The sequence below is a fragment of the Ursus arctos genome, unplaced genomic scaffold, assembly GCF_023065955.2.
Source record: "Ursus arctos isolate Adak ecotype North America unplaced genomic scaffold, UrsArc2.0 scaffold_23, whole genome shotgun sequence".
NCBI classification, from domain to species: Eukaryota; Metazoa; Chordata; class Mammalia; order Carnivora; family Ursidae; genus Ursus; species Ursus arctos.
The window spans coordinates 36172785-36197309 of record NW_026622908.1 but is presented as its reverse complement, the minus strand read 5'-3'; the positions used below and the strand labels follow the sequence as shown (position 1 = coordinate 36197309).

Genomic DNA, 24525 nt, shown 5'->3' with positions numbered 1-24525 from the left:
TTCCCTCTGCACAGGACTCAGGCCATGATCGTGACTACTTACCCCCCTAGTGAATACAGAATAGAACACAATAAATGGTTTTTAAAGAATAAATGGGAATCTTTTTCAATGATCACATCAATTCCTTGTAAAGAAAACAGGCGAAAGCACTAATCAGGCTAAAAACTAATCAAAGGCTTCTCTTAAATCTGTCTTCCTGATGAGGCTGTTCATTTGCAGCCCTCTCTAATGCCCACATCATTTTTTTCCTTGGCAGTAGGGGCAATGTCGTTCTGGAACACTCCGTCTAAATGAACAGGCATCCGTGTATATTTCCTGCAGAACTTCTCTGGGCCGAGCCTTGAGCAGGGACTGCGGCGAATTTCTCTTTATGCCGCCGTGCCACTGGCACCAACATGAAATTTAACTTTAAGATCACTCATTCTGTTTTTCCAGTAAAGAATTCCGGTTCTCTTTACAGAGGCCAAAGGTTAACCATCTTTTGTGAGTACGCAGAAGTTCTCTTTGCCTCAAGCTCTGTATCTAGCAGTCCACTAGGGCCGCCATGACAAAGCACCGCAGACTGGGTGGCTTAAACGATATGGATTTATTGTCTCACTGTTCCGGAGGTTGGAAGCCCAAGGTCAGAGCGTCAGCAAGGTCAGATTCTGATAAGAGGTCTCTTCCTGCCTTGCAGATGGCCACCTTCTTCCTGCGTCCTTACGGGGTGCAGACAGCAAGCTCTCTGGTGTCTCTTCTTTTTAAGAGATTTTCTTTCTTTATTTTTGAAAGAGAGAGAGAGCTTGTGAACATGAGCGCAGGAGGAAGGGAGGGGAGAAGCTGAGGGAGAGGGAGAAGCAGACTCCCCACTGAGCAGGGAGCCCCATGCGGGGCTCCATCCCAGGATGCTGGGATCATGAACTGAGCCCAACGTTTAACCAACTGAGCCACCCAGGTGCCCTCTCTGGTGTCTCTTCTTGTAAGAACACTGATCCTATCAGATTAGGGCCCCATCTGATTTCAGTTAACCTTAATTACTTCCTTACTCCAAATACTACCACATTGGGAATTAGGGCTTTAGCATACAAATGGGGGGGGGGGGGTTAAAATTCAGTTCATTGCAGTATTCAATACCCATAGTCAGAATTTACCTATATGAAAAAATTGAAATTGTAATACAGTAAAATTTGAGTAATCCAGAGGGTTTGAAGGGACTTAACCTTAGCTAGGCTTGAAATTAAGAAACTTAAATAAAGTGACCTCTTAGAGAATTTTTTCCCCCTGAATAAACATCATCCCCACCTTCGTTTATGTTCTTGGTTGCACAATTTTACCTGTATAAGCATGTGTTTGTTTTCATGAAATAAAGGCACATGGCTATCATCAAGTTAACAAAGTCTTGGGTCAAGAAACCTTTCTTTTTTTTTTTTTTTAAGATTTTATGTATTTATTTGACAGAGAGAGACGGCTAGCGAGAGAGGGAACACAGGCAGGGGGAGTGGGAGAGGAAGAAGCAGGCTCCCAGCGGAGGAGCCTGATGTGGGGCTCGATCCCAGAACGCTGGGATCATGCCCTGAGCCGAAGGCAGACGCTTAACGACTGAGCCACCCAGGCGCCCCAAGAAACCTTTCTAAAATGAAGAATCACAGGGATTACAGATGAGTATTATATGTTGTGAACATATTATATATTGAGAACAAAAACCTCTCCCCCAAGAAACCATCACTAAATGTCTAAAGACAGGCTTCTGCCTTCACTCCTAACTAACCACAACATCTGGCACCCAGTAAAACCTCGATTAATGTTTATTCAGGGGCGCCTGGATGGCTCAGTCTATTAAGCGTCTGACTCTTGATTTCTACTCAGGTCCTGATCTCAGGGTTATAAGATGGAGCCCTGTGTTGGCTCTGTGCTCAGTGGGGAGATGGCTTGAGGATTCTTTCTCTGCCCTTCCCCCACCTCTCTCTCTCTCTCTCTCTCTCTCTGCCTCTGTCTCTCAAATAAACAAATAAATAAATAAATCTTTTTAAAAAATAAATGTTTATTCAATTGAATCACAGAGTCATGAACTACTGATCAAATAATACTTTCAGGAAAGAGGCCAGGCTATCTCGGGGGCACAGAGGCTGGCGGAAGTTCCTACAGAAGTGTGGAAAAAGCGAAGTTAACTTCGTTCAATTAATAGATATGTTAATAGAGCACTTACTACACACAGAGATTGTGTTAAAAGAGGATCAGTGGAGCCAAGAAGACAGGCATGTTTTTATTTTTTATTTTTTATTTATTTATTTATTTCACATGCCCCTAACTGGAATTCATTTACTTTTTTTTTAATAATAATATTTTTTATTATATTATGTTAGTCACCAGACAGTACATCCCTGGTTTTTGATGTAAAGTTCGATGATTCATTAGTTGCGTGTAACACCCAGTGCCCCATGCAATACGTGCCCTCCTTACTACCCATCACCAGTCTGTCCCATTCCCCACCCCCCCCTCCCCTCTGAGGCCCTCAGTTTGTTTCTCAGAGTCCATAGTCTCTCATGCTTCATTCCCCCTTCTGATTACCCCCCCCTTTCTTTATCCCTTTCTTCTCCTACAGATCTTCCTAGTTCCTATGTTCCATAGATGAGAGAAACCATATAATTGTATTTCTCTGCTTGACTTATTTCACTTAGCATTATCTCCTCCAGTGCCGTCCATATTGCAGCAAATGTTGAGAAATCATTCTTTTTGATAGCTAAGTAATATTCCATTGTATATATGGACCACACTGAAACAGAGCTCCGGAGCGCACAAGGGCAGTGGGCTGCTGGCAGCTGGCGGTGACAGGCATGTTTTTAAAAATACCATGGGCCAAGATGGTGGAAAGAATGGAAACCCATGGAGAATGGAGAAAGGAGGAAGTAAGTGGTCCTGCTGAGCTGCAGTGGTCCAGACTGCAGTGGGTCAAGGAGGGAAGGACAAGGAGCCCATGAACTGGGCAGACTAAATGGAATTTCCTGAGTTGGAGGAAAGGAAGTAGCAGAGGTGGATAATGGGCCAAGAGAGAATGTGCCAGAAGAGCTTCCCTAGCACAAGTGACGGTTGGGCTAGACACTGAATGATAAGGGCAGTGCACTGAACAGAAAAACCAAGTGATGACATTGCCAAATCGGGACCAGCCTGGACAAGACCCCAGAGTGTATGGAGAGTGTGGTTGCTTTGGGACCCAGCAGATAGACTTTGGTGCCTTTCTGTCATCTCCCCCATCTCCCCAGTCTGAAGACCCGAATGTGATTCTCCCAAAGTATCCAGCAATTGCCCACTGCGGCACGCTCAAAAATCAGGTCTTCCTTCCTGGAAATATCTTGAGATCCATGTTATTCTTGATGTTCCCCAGCTGCCACCACCACCTTTTATCAAAACCTTCCTGTCCTCTGTGTGGTTCGATAAAGGCTCTCTGTTCTCCTTAGGGACTATGTAAAGGAATTACTCTTGCCTGTAAAGATATCATTGGCTCAGAGTTTTATTCTCTCTTGAAAAGAGTCAATGTCAGCCAAGGTCCTCGTAGCTTTACTCAAAGGATTAAGTAATTCTTTGAGAATTCCAAGCACCAAGACATAGCAAATGGGACAAATATTTGGAGATAGTACAACCGTCCTCCAACCATACTGACTGTAAAAATAGTTTCTCAAGGTGCTTACCATTATTTTAAATTTCTCAGCTATTTGTGTGTCATTAAGAGATCCAGAACAAACAGAAAGGAGAACTTCACATAAATAGCTGAGAAATTTAAAATAATGGTAAGCACCTTGAGAAACTATTTTTATAATCAGTACGATTGGAGGGTTACAAGCAAAATAGTTCCTAAATTCTGGGCAGAGAGAAGACAAACTAAGGAGTCTGTATTGGAACTAAAATTGGTCCTGTAGCTAAGATTAATATCAGCCGGAACTGACAGCCAGCCAGAAAGGGGAAAAACTATATAGGGGAGAATTTCTGGGTTTTGCCCCTCAAGACTAGGCATCAAATAATGCAAAAATAAAGGTAAAATTTGTCTGTTTCATAGCCTCATATTACAACAAACACTTAAAAAATTAATTCCTCTGTTATAATAAAAAAAAATCTTGCTATAACAAATCATAGTCTTTTTCCTCCTTATGTCCGAGCCCATACTGTGTTATCTCACTACATCCCTGGAAAGCAAGTGATGTTACTCTCCCCATTCCACAGTTGAGGAAACAGGCTCAGAATGATTGCACCACCTGTCTGAGATCTCCTGGGAATGATGAGGGCAGGATTCAAACCCTGACCTACTATTGTAAAAAGGCCTAGGGTAGAGACATAATCTTGGCTCCTTTGTGGACAGCCCGGCCAGGACCAGGGTAAGGCCAGTGAGGTGCCCAGAGCACAGAACTCAAAGAAATGCTCATTCTCAGATTCAGGCACTGACTCTGCCCTTGCATGACCCTGAGAGTGAGCACTGACTTAGGAGTCATTGCTGTGTCACACGATCTCCAGGGGAGCTATTATGGTCAGTTTTAATTGTCAACTGGCTAGGCTATGGCCCCAGCTGCTTAGTCTCACACCAGTCTAAATATTGCTGTGAAGATGTTTTTTAGATGTGATTACCATTTAAATCAGTAGACTCTGAGTAAAGCAGATGACCCTCCATAATGTGGGAGGGCCTCATCCAATCAGTTGAAGGTCTTAAGAGAAAAAATTAGGTTTCCTGAAAGAGAAGGAGTTCTGCCTCCAGACCGGCCTGCTTTGCAGATTCCAGACTCACTCCCCCACAATTGTGTGAGACAATTCCTTCAATTAAAAAAAAAATCAGATAGATGATAGATAGACAGATAGATGACAGATGATAGATAGATAGATAGATAGATAGATAGATGATAGATAGATAGATAGATAGATAGATAGATAGATATTCTATTGTTTGTGTTTCTTTGGAGAACCCTCACTAATACCAGACCTCAAAATCACTATCATCTAAGCAATTTAAAACAGGTACGTAACAGCTCAGCTGACCGAAGAACGCAGTGCAGTGGAAGTGAGCCTCATAACAGATAAAAGTGTGGATCCGAAGACAGACTGCCAGGGCTCAGTTCTAGTCTTGCTGCTGGCTATCTGTATGACTTTGGGCAACTTTCTAAACTTCCCTGAGCTGTCACCTCCTCATCTGTAAATGGGAAGCAATATCAGCATTTACCTTGAAGGGCTGCTGTGGAGAATCCATGGGACGATATGTGTAAAATGCTCAGGGTAATGCTTGAGCTCATAAGAAGTCTGAAGAGGAGTCAGTATGTATCAGTTTGCTAAGGCAGCTGTAACAAGTATCCCAAACCGAATGGCTTATACAGCAGAAGGTTACTGCCTCACAGCTCTGAAGGCTAGGAGTCCAAAATCAAGGTGTCAGCCAGGTTGGTTCCTTCTGAGGGCTGCGAGGAAGGGGCTGTTCCCAGGTCTCTGTCCGGGGCACGTGGGTGGCCATCTTCTCCCTTTCTTTCTTCCCATAGTCTTCCTTTATGTGTGTCTTTGTGTCCGAATTTCTCCTTTTTATAAGACAGTAGTCATATTGGGTTAAGGCTCCCTCTAATGACTTCATTTTAACTCGATTTCCTCTGTAAGGGCCCTGTCTTCAAATAAAGTCACATTCTGAGATCTTGGGGGTTTGGATTTCAGCATGTAAATTTGGCAGGAGACAGAATTCAACCATTTACACAGGAATTACAAGGCCATTGGATTCATCTAGATAACAAGCTCCTTGTGGCCTGTGGTAGATTGGGTTTCCCTCAGATCAGACCCTGAGATAGAGGTTTTCAAGCCAGTGGTTTCGTGGGAGGTGATTTGAGGAAGTACAAATAGAGAAGTGGAGAAGAGAGATAGGAAAGGGGAAGAAGCCAGAGTAGGCCATGTCCACAGAGCACACCTCACAGGGAACGAGGTGTCTGGGAATTCACCTGCGAGTAGTCCTGGGGCCTGATGCTAAGCCCTTCACTCCCTGGCCAGTGTTTACATTAGGAATCTCCCGGGCTGTGTGGCTGCAGCCATCCATCAGGGCTGAGGGGGGATGAGAGGGGCCCTGACATAGCCGAGCGCCACACCAAGATGGAGTCAGACTTCACGCTAGGGGAAGCGTGGGTGGAGGGTCTGATTTCTTTGCCAGAATTCCTTTTTTACAGGCTCCAGAAAGAACAGTCAGGATATCCTGTGAGAAATCCCTTCAGGCCACAGGTGCCGTCTCTCCTTGGCTGTGTATTCAGCCAGTATCGCAATAATGAATAAAAAGGGGCATTGTAATCATGCTGGATTGGGAGGTAGTAACCAGTCCCATTCCTTTTAGACTCTCTCAGCTTCGTCACTGAACAAAAAAAATCTATAGCATTGATTTTTATTGCTAAGCCAAAACACTCTATCTACCTTATCAGTGATTGTCTCAGCCTGCAGAAGACTCCGGGTGTCCAGGCCCCTGGGCTGAGCGTGGAGATGTCAGCTCTTCCTTTCCCTTTTTGCACACAGGCCTTTCGGTCCCAAGAGGCTTTCCATCCTCCATCCTCTCTGTCTCTCTGTCTCTCCATCTCTATCTCTGCCTCTCTCTCGCAACTGCCTTGCCACTTCCAATATTTCTGGCTCTTTCGGTCCTCTTCAGACTTGCTTATGTAACTTCCTCACCCTCTATTATTACCAGCAATTAATATTTATTGCCATAAAATGATGAGAGTTCGTACATAACAGACTAATTCCAGAGACCCTCTTCTTTCCATCAAATCCTAATCCTTCCTCCATCCTATCTGCTCTTCTCAGATGCTGAGTCATAGTCTAGTGATATAGTGGCACTATTAATAATCCTTCACATTTTTATAGCTCAGGAAGTCAGCCAAGGTTAGAAAAGTTTCAAAAGGTCTTCTAGTGCAGAAGCCATGGTACTCAGTGTATAAAATCCCCCTTTCCTCTAAGACGGGAGTGGCAAACTGGTGGGAAATCGAGCCACCAGGTATGTTTTGCTTGCTACATGCAGGATTTTAAAAATCAAGGAACTTCCCATTTGAACTATTCAGTTGCAAATTTCTTGGGGGAAAACATCATATTGCAACCCCTGGTAACTTGGTTAGAGCCCAGAGGGGGCTGCTCTTTCGACAGGACAAGTCCCCACCCCATTCACAAGTCCCCACCCCAATTTTCTTCAGCCCACAGAGCTCAGTTGCTTAGCTCTTGATGTTTGAATCTTCTACGACAATCCCCAAGAAACCACAAGTGTCTGCTTGAGCACCCCTAGGGAAAAAGGAGCCGGCCACCGGCAAACACAACCCACTCCGTCTCTGAACACTTCATTCCAGAACCCCTCCTTAAACTCTGGAAGCCAAAGCACCCATCCCTGGCCCTAGCCCATCTCCTCAACACTAGACAAAGGAAGAGTTCCCCACTGAGCTTTCTCCAAAGTAAGCATCCCTGGTTCCTGGTCCAACTTGGTTTCTAGCTCCTTCGCCAACTACGTTTTTATTTTCTGGCTGTGATCCACTCTGTTTTTATTCCCTTGGAAGTATAAAATCAAGAGATGAAAGTTTTCCTCTTGTTAGATTCAACTCAAGCCTCTATCTTCCAGAATTCCATTCATGCACTAATGGAAGGAGAGTTTACTGAAACCCTTACCAGGCGCTGTGCCAGGCGCTGGCATCACATTGGCAAACAGCGAAAGCTCCGTGCCTGCCTTCCTGTGGCTCACATTCCAGTGGGGAGACAGCGCTGCTCTGCAATCTCCCAAAGACACGCAAGCATACACTGTGATGTAGACAAAAGAAATTCCCGATGATTCCAAGAATTGAGTCATAAAAAGAAAATGAAATTTTAACAAATCCAGGGGAAAACATGGGTGAATAATGTGATTATCTTGAAGGGACCTCTCTAATCACAACAGGAAACCTCAAAGTCACAAAGAATAAAAATGGATAAATCTAACTACATCAAATTTTAACATTTTTGGAAGCAGAAAGCTCCGTAAACATACTCAAAAGACAAACTTGGGAAAATATTCGCTATGCCAATGACAGACAAAGGACTGATTTCCCCACTACGCAAATTACTCTTACAAATCAATTGAGAAAGCACATAAAAAATTTACAAAAGAAATATCAATGATTCAAACAAATGAGACAATTCTGAACCTCATGAATAATGAAAGAAATACAAATTAAAATAACGAGATATTTTCTGAGTAAATATTGGCCATGATATTTTCGGAGTGATACTCCCCAGAGCTGTCAACATGGAGGGAAGCTGGGACACTCGTTCGCTGCACATCGCAATGGCCCTTCTACAGGAAACTCAGCCATTAGCTCGTTTTAAATGTTCTGATTCTGTTATTTTAATTGTTCCTACTCTTTATTCTTTCATCCAACTTATTCCCCATCCCATCATGGCTTCCAGAACTAGCTCACACCTGCACCTTCCGGGACCCTCATACCAACCCTGTGGATTCTACTCAGTCTATAATTTCGGGGAACTCAGGACAGCTGTGCTCCTGGCCTAGAGGGTTTCCACACAGCCCATCCCCGTTGCCTTAGCTCTCCTGCGAAATTCGACAACGGTCTGGTTAACTCCTTAGTGTCCCTGCCAAGGTTCCTGATAAAGGGGAAATCTGAGCTGTCCAGGGGTGTCTTTCTACCCCAAGTCCCTCACCTATAGTAGATGGTGATTCTAACAGGAAAAGCCATATAAATACCTAGAGATCATGGTGAAACTGAGTCACATCAGAAGCAGAACAGTGGTGCTGATGCCTGGGGTGGTTCCACGCCATGTAAAGAAACAGAAACTGGACGTTAATTCACTGACCACATCATTTGGAAGTGTCTGGTCTCCACAGAGACTGGTTGGGTCTCTGTGGTCTTCATGAGATAATAATATCACTAGATCTCTGTTCCCCCAGCGTGTTGGTCTCACACCCCTAATCCAATGCTTGCCCTGTAATGTCTGTGCAACCCCGCAAGCCATAAACAGGAAAGATTTACCTTATGTCATTTGTACTGTGAAAGCCATACTCATGCTGAAGGCACTTTTTCTTTAATTTAAATTCAATTAGCCAACATATAGTATTAGCTTTTGATATAATGTTTAATGATTCATTAGTTGTGTATAACACCCAGTGCTCATCACATCACATACCCCCCTTAATGCCCAGCACCCAGTTACCCCATGCCCCCACCCGCCTCCCTATCCGCAACCCTCAGTTTGTTTCCCGGAGTCAAGAGTTTCTCATGGTTTGTCTTCCTCTCTGATTTCTTCCCATTCAGTTTTCCCTCCTTCCCTTATTGTCCTCTGCCCTATTTCTTATATTGTGCATATGAGTAAAGCTATATGATAATTGTCTTTCTCTGATTGACTTATTTCACTTAGCATAATACCCTCCAGTTCCATCCATGTTGATGTAAATGGTGGGTATTCATCCTTTCTGATGGCTGGGTAATGTTCCATTGTACATATGAACCACATCTTTATCCATTCACCTGCTGAAGGACGTCTTGGCTCCTTCCACAGTTTGGCTATTGTGGACATTACTGCTATGAACATTGGGGTGCACATGCCCATTCTTTTCATTACATCTGTATCCTTGGGGCAAATACCCAGTAGTGCAACTGCTGGATCACTGGGTAGCTCTATTTTTAACTTTTTGAGGAACCTCCATGCTGTTTTCCAGAGTGGCTGTACCAGCTTGCATTCCCACCAACAGTATAAGAGGGATCCCCTTTCTCCACATCCTCATCAACACCTGTTTTTCTTGTCTTTCTCATCCCAGCCATCCTGACTGGTGTGAGGTGGTATCTCATTGTGGTTTTGGTTTGTATTTTCCTGATAAAAAGTGATGGGGAGCATTTTTTCATGTGTCTGTTGGCCATTTCTGTGCCTTCTTTGGAGAAGTGTCTTTCATGTCTTCTGCCCATTTCTTGACTCGATTATTTATTTTGGGGTTGAAAACAGTTTTCCGAATTGTCTTTCACTTGCCTGCAGGTTTGGATCTTCCCTCCTTGAAGAGCATCTGCTCCCCCAGGTGAACTGGGAAAGTGAACAATGCAACACCAGCCCCTCGATAGCAACTTTAAAACCACAGGTGCTGCAATAGCTGGGATCAGTTAATCATTCCTAGCTTAATTTGTCCCATTAATAAAAAGGAGCCAAAAATATATGAGAAGGCAGAAGGATGGACCTGAACATGAACTGAGAGTTCTTTCCTGTCAATCCTATGAATTTTTTTTTTTACCATATCTTCCCTCATTTTATTAAGGATTTCAGCAAATGATAGTTGAGTGCTTCTTTTTAGTAAATGGTGCTGGGGAAACTGGATATCCACATGCAAAAGAACGAAGTTAGACCCTTACCTTACACCATATACAAAAATTAACTCAAGATGAATCAAAGATCTAAGCACAAGAGCTAAAACTACAAACTCTGAGAAGAAAACTTAGGGGAAACTTCACGACATTGGATTTGGCAATGATTTCTTGGAGGTGACACCCTTTGTAAATGGCCATCAAAAAACAAAAACAGAAGTGAAAATAACAAATGTTGGCATGGATATGAAAAATTGAAACCCTTGTTCACTACTGGTAGAAATATAGATAGTGCAGCCACTGTGAAAAACAGCAAGAGGTTCCTCAAAAAGTTAAACATAGATTCATCATAAGATCCAGCAATTCCATGCCTAGCGATCTACCCAAGAGAATTGAAACAGTGACTTGAACAAATGTTTTGTACATCGATATCCATAATAGCATTTCTCACAACAACCAAGATATGGAAACAACCTAAATGTCCACCCACAGAAAGATGGATAGAGAAAATGTGATATCTACATACAAGAGAATACTACTCAGCCTAAAAAAAAGGAAGGAAGTCCTGCCATTTGCAACAACATGGATAAACCTAGAGAACACGATGCTGAGTGAAGCCAGTCGTGGAAGGACAAATAGTGCCTGATTCTGTGTATATGATGGGGTATCTAACACAGTCAAACTCAGAGCAGCCGGGTCTCAGAGGCTGCTGCCTGTGTCCTCCTCTAGGATTTTGATGGATTCTTACACTGTTGGTGGGAAGGCAAGCTAGTACAGCCACTCTGGACAACAGCATGGAGGTTCCTGAAGAAGCTAAAAATAGAGGTACCCTATGACTCAACAATGCACTACTGGGTATTTACCTCAAAGATACTGATGTAGTGATCTCAAGGGGCACGTGCACCCCAATGTTTATAGCAGCAATGTCCACAATAGCCAAACTATGGAAAGAGCCCAGATGTCCATCAACAGATGAATGGATAAAGAAGATGTTGTATATATATACAATGGAATATTACTCAGCCATCAGAAAGGATGAATATTTACCATTTACATCGACATGGATGGAACTGGAGGGTATTATGCTGAGTGAAATAAGTCAATCAGAGAGAGACAATTATATGGTTTCACATATATAAGGAATATAAGAAAGAGTGCAGAGGATCATATGGGAAGGGAGGGAAAAATGGAATAGGAAGAAATCAGAGAGGAAGACAAACCATGAGAGACTCTTAATTATGGGAAAGAAATTGAGGGTTGCTAGAGGGGAGTTGGGTAGGGGGATGGAGTAATTGGTTGACTGCGTTAAGGAAGACACGTGATGAGATGAGCACTGGCTGTTATATGCAAGTGATGAATTACTGAACTCTACATCTGAAACTAATGATGTACTGTACAATATGTTGGCTAATTGAATTTAAATAATAATTAATTAATTGATTGATTAAAATCCAAAGAAACAAATTTCCTAGAAGGGTTGATTTCGAAAGACTACAGATATTCATCCCATTACAAGAAAAAATGCACTTGTTACTGCTGTTAATGTCTTTTTTAAATTTTTGTCTTCACACTATTATGCTTTAAATAAGAATAAAGATACGTTGAGAAAAAGAAAAAGACACAACGTTCTTTTCCACAACTTCCAGAATGGTTCATGGTTTTTGAAGAAAAGATGAGTCCAAACAGCTGAGACTGTCTTTCCCAATAGGATTCAAAGGATCAAGCGTACAGTGTCCAGGAAGCGTCTTGGTCTCCACGAACAGCCCTGCAGGTGCACCACGTTCCTGCAGGCAGGCTACTTTCCTTTCAACTTCTATCAGCTTTCCCTAATTTCTCGGGTGATTTAGCCTCCTCACTCTATATCTAAGTAAGGTTCAGGAGAAAATATTCTTTGAGGTTTGAATTCAGCGTCAGGCAAAATGATATTCAGAGCCTAGAGCGGTCTTAACCCTCTTTGAACTCCATTACCAATAAAATCTTTGAGCCAAAATGCCTCATCCTCTTTTTGCCCTCTATCCCCATTGCTGCCAAAAAGGTATGGGAGAGCCACGGGGGGGTGGCGATGTTGGGGCTTGTGCTACTTTGTTCTTGTGGTCACGTGCACAAGGCTGTGATGAACCCACTTTCCCTTCCTTGAAGGTTAGACTAGTAGGATGTGAGGAAGGGGGCAGAGAAAGAAATCTGAGAAATATTTTCTCTCTCCTCTACTGATCTTCGTGACAAAAAAAAATTTTTTTGTGTGGTTTTTGTTGATCTTAGCTGAAGCATTAGGACTCTCCCAGACGACACCCACACCCGCACACAAAAGTAAATATATAAATGTACACTCGAACCGAAGGACCAAGATTGTGTGCTATGTGGGTTATACTCCACAATTCTACCTTACACTTAGGCCCTTATGTGCTAATCTAGTTAATGTGGTTTGGACCTACATTTGAAATCAATATATGTAAAAAATGGAAATCACAATTAAGATATTAGTATTGTCTCTCCCCCCGGTTTTATCGAGATGTAATTGACATACAACACTGTGTAGGTTTAAGGTGTGCAATGTGATGATTTCAGGCACATATGTGCTGTGAAATGTTCACCCCAATGAGGCTAGTTAACACATCCTTCACTTCCCATAATTACCATTTTGTTGTTGTTTTTATGGTGCGAACATTTAAGATTTCTCTCATAGCAACTTGCATGAATACAATACAGCACTGTTAACTGTAGTCACCATGCTGTTCATTGGATTCAAAACTTACTCCTCTTATTTCGGAAAGTTGGTACCCTTTGGTAAATATCTCCCCATTTCCCCAACCCCCAGCCTCTTGTAACCATCAGTTTACTCTGTTTCCATAAGTTTGACTTTTTAGATTCCACATAAACATGAGGTCATACAGTATTTGTCTTTCTCTGTCTGACTTATTTCACTTAGCATGATACCCTCTAGGTCCACCCATGTTGTTACAAAAAGTGAGATTCTCCTTTTTTATGGCTGAATAATATTCCCGTGTGTGCATGCACCACATTTTCCTTAACCATCTATCCGTCCATAGACACTTAGGTTGTTTCCATGTTTTGGCTACTGTGAATAATGCTGCAATAAGCACGGGAATGTGGCTAGCTCTTAAATATCACAATTTCACTTTCTTTGGATAAACTACACAGAAGTGGAATTGCTGGTTCACATGGTAATTCTATTTTTAATCTTTTGAGGACCCTCCCTACTGTTTTCCATTGTGGTTGTACCAATTTATGTTCCCACCAATAGTGCACAAGGATCCCTTTTTGCCACAACCTTACCAACATTTGTGATCTCTTACCTTCTTGAGAGTAGCCATTCTAACAAGTGTGAGGCAGTATCTCATTGCGATTCTGATTTGCATTTCCCTTGTGGTTAGCAACGCTGAGCATCAACACTATGAACCTGTTTCACGTACCTGTTGTCCATTTGCATGGTTTTTTTGGGAAAATACCTATTCAGGTCCTCTACCCATTTTTCTTTAAGATTTTATTTATTTATTTGACAGAGAGAAAGACAGTGAGAGAGGGAACACAAGCAGGGGGAGTGGGAGAGGGAGAAGCATGCTTCCCGCTGAGCAGGGAGCCCGATGTGGGGCTCGATTCCAGAACGCTGGGATCATGACCTGAGCCATAGGCAGAGGCTTAACAACTGAGCCACCCAGGTGCCCCGGTCCTCTACCCATTTTTAATCGGATTGTTTGTCTTATTGCTATCTAGTTGTATGAGTTCTTTATATATTTTGGATACTAAGCCCTTATCAGACACATGGTTTGTCAGTAGTTTCTTCCATTCATAGGTAGGCTTCCCATTTTGCTGACCATTTCTTTTGCTGTGGAGAAGGTTTTTAGTCTGATGTAGGCTCACTTGTTGATTTTTGCTTTTTGCCTTAGCTTTTGGTGTCAAAAGGCCTTGGCTGTCATCACGCACCCATGGCTCTTTGTGGGCATGTGTGCAGTAGTGAAGGCTGGTGACGAGAGTCAGGCTGTGAGCGTGTAAGTGCACAGAGGGAGGGGCTAGCCTTGACTGCACACATGGCAGTGGGGGTCAGCTGCGGGGGTCTAAGGTGGAATTTTGCACTCACGCAGCCACAGAGACCTGGGCTGGCCGCTGGTACAGAAGGGGCAGGGACAAAGAAGTGGGAGGGACTCGGGTGGCTGGCATCTGCAAACACAAAAACCCGTGGGGTGAAAACCAGTGAAATCTGGATGGGATCCATGACTAAGCTGGCTGTTGGTTTCTTCAGGGGTAAAAGCTGCTGGGTTTCTTTGCAGAGCAAGTCACTGGGAACTATGGTCACTTACACTGTGTAGCTGATACTGGTAGTCCCTGCTCTTCTTCCTTGTTCATAGCCATCTCTGGGTGGGGTAAAACCAAGTGAGTCCTTTGTGCATTGCCCTGAAAGGCTGAGGACACTGGTCATTCACTCTAATCTCCCATTTCTTGGTGAGGGGAACTCTTTCTAGGTGGGGAGCTCCTTCTTGGCACTGAGCAGTACCAACATGGGGTATGGAATGAAGCACGCTAAGTGCAGCTGCTTTTCCTTCCCTATTTCTGGGACTGTTCTCAGACTTTTTTGTTATTGTTCCACTGTGTTGCTGAAGTTTCTCAAGTGGATTTCATGAGCTCTCCCAAGGCTGTTTTGTTCCTAAATAGTTGCCTAATTATTGGTCTTTACGGGGTTTCCTACACTGCCATCTTGGTGACACCACTTTTTGAGATACTAAGTAATAAGATGAATATAGCTCTTTGGTCTCTTGACGTATTGAGTTAAACGGATCCATTCAAAGTTTGGAGGTCTGTTTTCTTCATCTTTTCTATATCATTTTTGGTAGATTGAGGCCAAAGTAGAATAGCTGAAAACTTATGCCAAAACCCAGTGCCTAAAAAAAAAATACACACTTGGAAGCTGAAGGGGATAAAAAGAAAAAAGCTCCCATATTACCAACTGGATTTGATTACTCGGGGCTCTCTAGAGATACAGAACCAACAAGAGATATATAGATACAAAGGGTTGATCCAATGTTAAGTATTCTTATCACAAAATAATAATAATAAATAGGGAGGGTGATAGGAAACTTTTGGAGGTGATCTATTTATGACATAGAAGGAGATTTATCACAAGTAGTTGGTTCCCTGGATCCTTATATGGAGGCTAAAACAATCCAGCACACCCAGAAGAGCACAGGTGTGATTCAGTCTGAAGCCTGAGAACCAGGGAAGTCAACAGTGTGAACCTCAGTCCAAGTACAGAAGAAAACTGCTGTCCCAGCTCCGGCAGTCAGGCAGAGAAGTGGTAATGAATTCTCCCTTCCTCTGCCTATTGTTCTACTCAAGACTTCAGTGGATCGGATGACTGCCACCATTTGGGGGAAGGCATCTTGCTTTATAGGGTCCATTGATTCAAATGCATTCAAATATCTTCTGGAAGCATCCCCACAGATTTGCCAGAAATTGTGTTTAGCCAAATATCTGGGCACCCTGTGACCCAATCAAAGTTGACATATAAAATCGGCCCTCAGAAGATTCTAGTTCCTAAAAGATTATGTGTAGAGTCTATTTTCAGACACAGACCTATCAAGAACAAGACAAGGTTGTCCACTCTCGCCACTTTTATTCAACGTAGTACTGGAAGTCCTAGCCCAGCGAAGAAAATGAAATAAAAGGCATCCAAATCGGTAAGGAAGAAGTAACACTGTCTCTATTTGCAAATGGTATGATACTGTACAGAGAAAACCTTAAAGACTCAAAAAAAGAATTAGAACTAATAAATAAATTCAGTAAAGTTTCAGGATACAAAATTAATGTACACAAATCCGTTGTGCTTCTATACACTAATAATGAAGGAGCAGAAAGAGAAATTAAGAAAACAATCCCATTTATAATTGCAACAAAAATAATAAAAATACCTAGGAATAAATTTAGCCTAGGAGGTGAAAGCCCTATGCTCTGAAAATTATTATTATTATTATTATAAGACATCAATGAAAGAGATTGAAGACAATAAAAACAAATGGAACGATATACCGTGCTTGTGGATTGCAAGAATTCATATTGCTAAAATGTCCACACTACCCCAAAGCAATCTACAGATTCAATGCAATCCCTTTCAAAACACCAATAACATTTTTCACAGAACTAGAACAAATAATCCTAAAATTTATTTAGAACCACAAAAGACCCCAAATAGCCAAAGCGATCTTGAGAAAGAAGAACAAAGCTGGAGGTATCACGAACCTGGATTTCAAGATATATTACAAAGCTGTGGTAATCAAAACAGTATGGCGGTGACACAAAAATGTACACATAGATCAATGGAATAGGATAAGAAGCCCTACACTTATATGGTCAGTTAGTCTATAACAAAGGAGGCAAGAAGATACAATGGGGAAAAGACAGTCTCTTCAACAAATGGTGCTGGGAAAACTAGACAGCAGCATGAAAAGAATGAAACCGGACCACTTTCTTACACCATGAACAAAAATGAATTCAGAATGGATTAAAGACCTAATTGTGAGACCTGAAACCATAAAACTCCTAGAAGAAAACATAGGCAGTAATTTACTTGACATCGGCCGTGGAAACATTTTTCTGGATATGTTTCCTCAAGCAAGGGGAACAAAAGCAAAAATCAACCATTGGGACGACACCAAAATAAGCAGCTTTTGCACGGTCAAGGAAACCATCAACAAAACAAAAGGGCAACCTACTAAATGGGAGAAGATATTTGTAAATGATCAATCCACTAAGAGAGTAGTATACAAAATATATGAAGAATTTATGCAACTACACACACACACACACACACACCCCTAATCTGATTAAAATGGGCAGAGGACCTGAATAAGCATTTTTCCAAAGAAGACAGACAGACGGCCAACAGACACAGGAAAATATGCTCGATATCACTCATCATCATGGAAATGCAAATCAAAACTACAGAGAAATATTACCTCACACCTCACACCTATTCTAGTCGGAATAGCTGGAATCCAAAAAACAAGAAAGATCAAGTGTTGACAAGGATGTGGAGAAAAAGGAACCCTCATTGACTGTTGGTGGGAATGCAAATCAGTGCAGCCACTGTGGAAAACAGTAAGGAGGTTCCTCGAAAAATTAAAAATAGAAATACCATACAATCTAAAAATTCCACTACCGGGTATTTACCCAAAGAAAATGAAAACACTCATTCAAAAAGATATGTGCACCCTTATGTTTATTGCGGCATTATTTACAATAGCCAAGATATGGAAGCAATCCCAGCATCCCTCAATAGATGAATGGATCCTGATGTGGGGCTTGATCCCAGGTCCCTGGGATCATGACCTGAGCCAAAGGCAGATGCTTAACTGACCAAGCCATCCAGGTGTCCCAGCTGTAGTTCTCTTTATACATAAAATCTTCCTTCTTATTATTTTACAATCCCTTAAAGACAATCATACTTTTTTTGTGTGTTTAAAAACATGGACATTTAGGGGTGCCTGGGTGGCACAGCGGTTAAGCGTCTGCCTTCGGCTCAGGGTGTGATCCCGGCGTTGTGGGATCGAGCCCCGCATCAGGCTCCTCTGCTATGAGCCTGCTTCTTCCTCTCCCACTCCCCTGCTTGTGTTCCCTCTCTGGCTGGCTGTCTCTATCTGTGTTAAATAAATAAATAAAATCTTAAAAAAAAAAAAAACATGGACATTTATTATTATAAAATCAACTGGTTTAATAAAAAAAACATTATATTTAAAGATGATTTAATACACATGCATGTTAAAATAAATATACTTTTGAGTGCAAACAAGTGGTTACCCAAAGGAGAAACAAGACCTCCTATTAGTTGTAATAAAAGCTACCCCTGAAAAGTTAGAAGGTCTTACACAAAAGTATTTATATTGTGTTCTTCTACTGCTCCTCATGCTTGCTTTTAAAGAATCAGAATTTAAACAGAATATGAAAAAAATCAATTATAAATAAATATAAAAATATACCTGTATAAGATTTTTATTGAAGACATGATTATCATTGTACAAATGCCTACATGTGAGATTATAAATAAAGTAAAATGTTGAAGGACCAAAAAAAAAAAAAATAGATGAATGGATAAAGAAGAAGTGGTATATATACACAATGGAATTTTACTCAGCCATAAAAAACAATGACATTTTGCCATTTGTGACAACATGAATGGACTTAGAAGGCATTATGCTAAGTGAAATGGGTTAGGGAAAGACAAATGGCATGTGACTTCACTTATAAAACAAATTAAAAAACAAAAAAACCAGGGGCGCCTGGGTGGCACAGCGGTTGGGCGTCTGCCTTCGGCTCAGGGCGTGATCCCGGGGTTGTGGGATCGAGCCCCACATCAGGCTCCTCCGCTGTGGGCCTGCTTCTTCCTCTCCCACTCTCCCTGCTTGTGTTCCCTCTCTTGCTGGCTGTCTCTATCTCTGTCAAATAAGTAAATAAAATCTTTAAAAACAAAAACAAAAAAAACCAGACTCAAATACAGAGAACAAATTAAATTGGTGGTCACCAGAGGGGAGGTGGGTGGGGCCGTGGGCAGAACAGGTAACAGTGATTAAGAGGTACAAACTGCCAGTTGTAAAATAAAGTCACAGAGACGAGAAGTACGGCACAGCGAACATAGCCAATAATATTGTAATAATGTTGCACGGTGACAGACGGTGACTACCCTTACCACGGTGAGCCCTGAGTCATGTACAGAATTGTCAAATCACTGTGACATACACCTGAAACTAATGTAACAGTGTATGTCCACTGTACTTCAATAATAAAAAATAAAAAATAAAAAGAATGAGACCCGTCAATGAGATAAGCAAAAACTCTTGGCACAGAACCCGACACACATTAGGTAATTAATAAATGTTTTCACTTAATATATATTTATTAATATATGCAAGTGGAAAGTCACCATAAATGCCATTTCTCCCAGCGCCTTCTCACATTAATCAGAAAGTGACCCCTAAAACACACTACAACCTCGTTCTATTTGCATCCACTTGGTGCACCCCCGAAGCAACCGTATTTACATCAAATACTGTACATGCATCTAAGGTCATTCATTTATGGGCAATTCCTTGTCACTCACCAAGTACAAGGTGGAAGGAACGTTGGCAGCTCCCACCATGACCAAAATAGCACACTCACTATCTAGCATTTTCCCCATTTATATATATTTTTAAGTTGAAGGATTTCCTGACTTTAAGCGTGTAAGAAGCCCAGCAAGGGGTGATTTCTTCAGCCCTACTGACACACAGCAGGAGTTAATGAAAATGTGTTGCCCTCTTGAGAGGGACAAGTTGATGGCCATTTTGAGGTATCCCTAAGGGAGGTCACAGGCAGGGAAGGAAAAGTATATCAATGGAAGAGCAGATGCCTCCAAAAGTGTATTTCCCCAACTTCACCATTTTGCTAAGAATCAGTCCTCCACCAACGTCATGGCCACACGCCTGCGAGCTTTCTCTGGCCTAATACGTACTTTAGGCGAAGCATACAGTCTTGTGTGGAAATCAAACCCCGTGCCCGGGATGCACCATTTGCTGCTCCTTAAATGAAATGCGTGTGCATCCCTCCATCTCCACCACCACAGGCCACCAGCCCCCGTTCCCACCCATCACACTGCAGCCAAAGGGATCTTTTTCAGATTCAGGTCCAAGCACTTCATGCCCCACTCTTGGAGTAAAGTCCATGAGCCCCTAAGCGAGTCCGCAAGGCTCTCTCTGACCTAGTCACTCCTGAGTCCTCCAGCTGCCTCTCACACTCAGCCCTTCTCCTTATGCTGCAGCCGGTCTGGCTTCCCTCCACAGCTCAACCCATGACCATGACAGACTTACTCTTTAAGCTTCCGCATAAACATTAGTTCCTCGGGAAAGCCTTTTCTGACCACACCAAACTAGGTCAGAACCCTGCTATACAGTGTAACAATACCCTTGTGCTGTTCCTTCCCACTTTCCAAAATCATATGAAAAAAATCAGTTAACTGTCATGGTTTATATCTGTCTGTGCCCCAAGTTCTAATCCCCATGAAGGAGGAACCATGTTTATCTTATTTATTTCTATATTCCTGAACCTGGGATTATGTCTGAAACATAGTAGACAGTCAGTAAACATTTGCTGAATTGATGAATAAGATTGTGAAATCTCCATGGAGACATTTTCCAAGTAATATTTCTAGCAGATATGAGATCATTAAAAGGTGGCAGTCAGAGTCATAGTTATCTGTCTTCAGACCATAAAGGAAATGTCCTACAGGGGATGGAAGTAGGTAGTGGTTTTCATGCCTGGAGAATAGAAAACAGCTTGAGATGGTCCTTGAAAAATCCTTCAGAAATAAAATAGACAATTATCATATGGTTTCACTCATTTATGGAACATAAGAAGTAGGAAGATCAGTAGGAGAGGAAAGGGAAGAAGAAAGGGGGGTAAACAGAAGGGGGAATGAAACATGAGAGACTATGGACTCTGGGAAACAAACTCAGGGCTTCAGAGGGGAGGGGGGTGGGGGAACGGGATAGGCTGGTGATGGGTGGTGGGGAGGGCACGTATTGCATGGTGCACTGGGTGTTATACGCAAGTAATGAATCACGGAACTTTACAACAAAAAAATAAATAAATAAAATAAAATAAAAAGAAAGAAAGAAAATAGATCTTCTGACATTTGGTGATCAAGAAATATTCCAGGAAGTTTTATGTGGGACTCAGTTCAACTCTACATCAGATCAAATTATTTCCAATAATTAATGCAAATCATTACATCTTCTTTTATTCTCCAGTGTCTTGGTCCTCCACGCTCTCTTGGGAAGTAGGCTAACGCAGTCTAGGTGAACATTTCCCAGTTTACATCTCCTTTCCCCTCTATTTTTCCTTCCTCTCTTTAGCTATTTGTATTTTCTATGACAAACACCTAATTTGGATATGATTGAACGCTGAGAAAGGTTTCTTTGGTCAAAGCTGATTTCCACCCTACTACCCACAACCAAAGAATGTAACTGTCCTCACTCTGTAAGCAAGAAGCTATTGTTTTGTAATTATTCAAATGCAAAAGTTAGCTTAGTAGCTTGAATTTTTTTGAATTCAAGTAGCTGAGAAAACACTCAGCAATACCCAGGACAGGTAAGAAAGTCAATTTTACATTTTATAGCATGTTATTATTTATAAAACCCTTTGGCATTCCATCTCCCTTGATCCTGGCTGTAATCATAGCAAGGCAGAAATTTTTACTGATGTGAAAACTGGGGCAAATAATTTCTGACTGAAGGTCATAGAGCTAATAAAGAAATTGCTGGAACGCAAAGCTACATATTTTTTTTGCTTCAATATGTCTTTGTAATTATGAAATCTGGTTTATGTGCTAAGGAGAGAAGCCAAACCCCAAGGATGGTTTGCAGGAACTTCTGAATTGATGGAGCTCAAGTCTTAGTCTACTTGGGAAACCTTCAGCCCGTTGAGAGCTTTCTTCAGAGCCTCCTTCACTTCCTTGTTTCTCAAGCTGTAGATCATTGGGTTCAGCAGAGGGATGACCACGGTGTAAAATACGGACACAATCTTATCCTCCGCAAGGGATTTGCCCATGTTACCTTTCAGGTATATGAATATGAGTGTCCCAAAGAAAAGAGCCACTGCAGTCATGTGAGAAGCACAGGTGGAGAAAGTCTTGGCTTTGCCACCTGCTGTACGAATCTTCAGAATAGCCTGAATGATGAAAACGTAGGATATCAGAACCACTGAAATGCTGGTTGTAATGACCAAGAAAGCTAGGAGGTAGATGACCCGTTCCTGTGACTTGGTATCACTACAGGCAAGTTTCAGCAGGGGTGGGAGGTCACAGAAGAAGAAGTTCACGTGGTTGGATTTACAGAAGGAGATCGAGAAGGTACACCCAGTGCGGATCACAGCATTGACCATGGCACCAGCATAGGCCCCCACCACCAGCCCCAGGCAGGTCTGTGGTGTCATGGCGGTGGCATAGAGGAGGGGGTTACACACGGCTACATAGCGATCATAGGCCATCACAGCCAACAGGAAACATTCAGTGCTAGCACAGAGGGTAAAGAAAAAGAACTGAGTGGCACAGCGCTCATAGGTGATGGCCATCTTATCAGTACCCAAGGTCTCAAGCCATTGAGGGACAATGACAGAGGAGTAGCAAACGTCCAGGAAGGAAAGGTGGCAGAGGAAGAAATACATGGGGGTGTGGAGACGAGGGTCTCTCTGAATCAGCACGATCATGCCCAGGTTGCCCACCATGGTAATGAAATAAAGGACCAGAAACACAAAGAAGAGACCCATCTGCAACTCTGCTGACAGGTGGAACCCCAGCAGAATGAATTCTGTCACCACGGTGCCATTCTCCGCCATGAATCCTAGGTCGTCCACTGAAATAAGAAAATAAAATCTCATTGAAGATCAATTAAGGTGATTGATCATTCTCAGCAATGATAATAATCTTAGATTTGTCAAGCCCTTCACATTTTTTACAACCTTTATTTCATTTCATCTTTTGGAAATCCTTCGGAGCATATATTGTTAATCCCAATCTTGAGAGAATCATATGAGGGTCAGAGAGGTGAAGTGACTAGTTCCTGATTTCATAGCAAAGAGGCAAAGCTGGAGCTGGAACTCTGTTCCTTAGACATTTCCACATTTCTGACAGGTGCCAAGTTGGAAACCTTCATCAGCCTCACTACAGAGCCAGAAAACACCCCTTCTCTGGAGAACCCCTAACGCTGTAGTATTAAGTACATGGCTTTGAAACAGACCCAGGTTCAAATCCTTTGAGACCTAGGACAAGTTAATTCATCTTTCTGAACCTCAGTCTCCTTGTTGGCATAATAGGGATTTCAACGTCAAGGTTGCAGCACTGCTGTGAAGAACTTAAGATATGTACCATTCCTAGCACATGGTCTGATTCACACACTAAGAATTATTTTTTTCTAAATTCTGCAATAACAGAGTAACGTGCTCCTAGGTTCGTGTACATTTTGGAATCTTTTTATCTCCAAGTCCACAGCCCTTGGCATCCCAATATCAACTCTATCTTTCTTTGTGATTGTTTTTGATATGCGTGTGAACACCATGGAGCGAGATGCAAGAGAGCGAGCCACGAAGAACAGCTCTGTTAGAACCCCTACAACCTGTTGCCTGCCAAGTCACCTCTTCCTTGCTGTTCCTGCCAAGCAGCCTGGCCTGGTTTCCAAATTCTCCTCTTATTCCAAAGGACCTGTCCCATTTTTTTAAATGCCAGATCATTATCAATCCATGAGCTACATGAATCGAGCCATTCCAGAACTAGCCTGCACAGCTCATTAAGGGACAAAGGCATCACGCTGAGTTGAGAATTCTAATACAGATAAGAGTTCTTGCCAAGTGTTTGGACAATCTTGTCTCTGCACCTTGGGATGCTGGCGATTTGGGGTAATGGGAATACTGAATGTAGACTTCAAAGGTGGTTATTTTTGTCCTCCTTCCATCCTTGAAATAAAAATGGAATTTGAGAAAGATCTCATAGGATTTCAGATAAATAAGAAAATGAAACTTTGATCAATGTTTGACAAAAGCTGATCTATGGATGAAATAAAGGTCAGCATCTGGTGTTTTTCCCCTGCTGAATTCCTGACAATATGAACATTTAGGAGGGTTTTTTCTTCCCCCTTACGGCCTAATCTAATCTTGACCTTCCGCCAAAACAATGATTTGCTGTGTTCTAAAAGGAATTCACACAAATCATCCTGACCAAAGGGGGAAACAGAGAGAGAGAGAGAGAGAGAGAGACTATATTCATTTATTATTCAATAAGAGTCTACTGAGAATTTACCATGTGCCCCGCATTCTTCTGGTTGCTCAGAACAACACAAAGATCATTGCCCTCGTGGAGCAGGCATTCTAGCAGAGAGCCAGGCACATGCAATGTATTTTTTTAAAAAAGAAGAAGTATATTTTCTACCATGATAGATGATGACAAGTGCTGTTAACACACACACACACACACACACACACACACACACACACACACACACACACACCAGGGTGTGGGGAATTGGGAGAGCCAAAGTAAAGAAGGGGGTATTAAATAGGACCAGCAGAAGGTTCGTTGAAAAGGTGATACTGTAGCAGAAATGCTGGGGATCGGGTAACTATTCACACTTGTTTGCAGATTGTTATCCACAACCAGTAGAAAATGAAGACACGAATCATCACTACGAGACCATCCCACTCCCAG

At 42.2% G+C, this 24525-nt stretch overlaps 1 protein-coding gene across 1 annotated transcript; it reads right to left on the bottom strand.

Moving 5' to 3' along the window:
• Positions 1-21722: 21722 nt before the first annotated feature.
• On the bottom strand, positions 21723-22664 carry LOC113246539 (olfactory receptor 9I1-like). Its single transcript, XM_026487142.3, has one exon. The coding sequence runs from the start codon at positions 22662-22664 to the stop codon at positions 21723-21725; it is 942 nt and encodes a 313-aa protein (XP_026342927.3).
• Between the last annotated feature and the right edge of the window lie 1861 nt (positions 22665-24525).

Coding starts and splice junctions, on each gene's coding strand:
- LOC113246539 (XM_026487142.3), bottom strand. CDS start 22,664: ATGGCGGAGAATGGCACCGTGGTGACAGAATTCATTCTGCTGGGGTTC.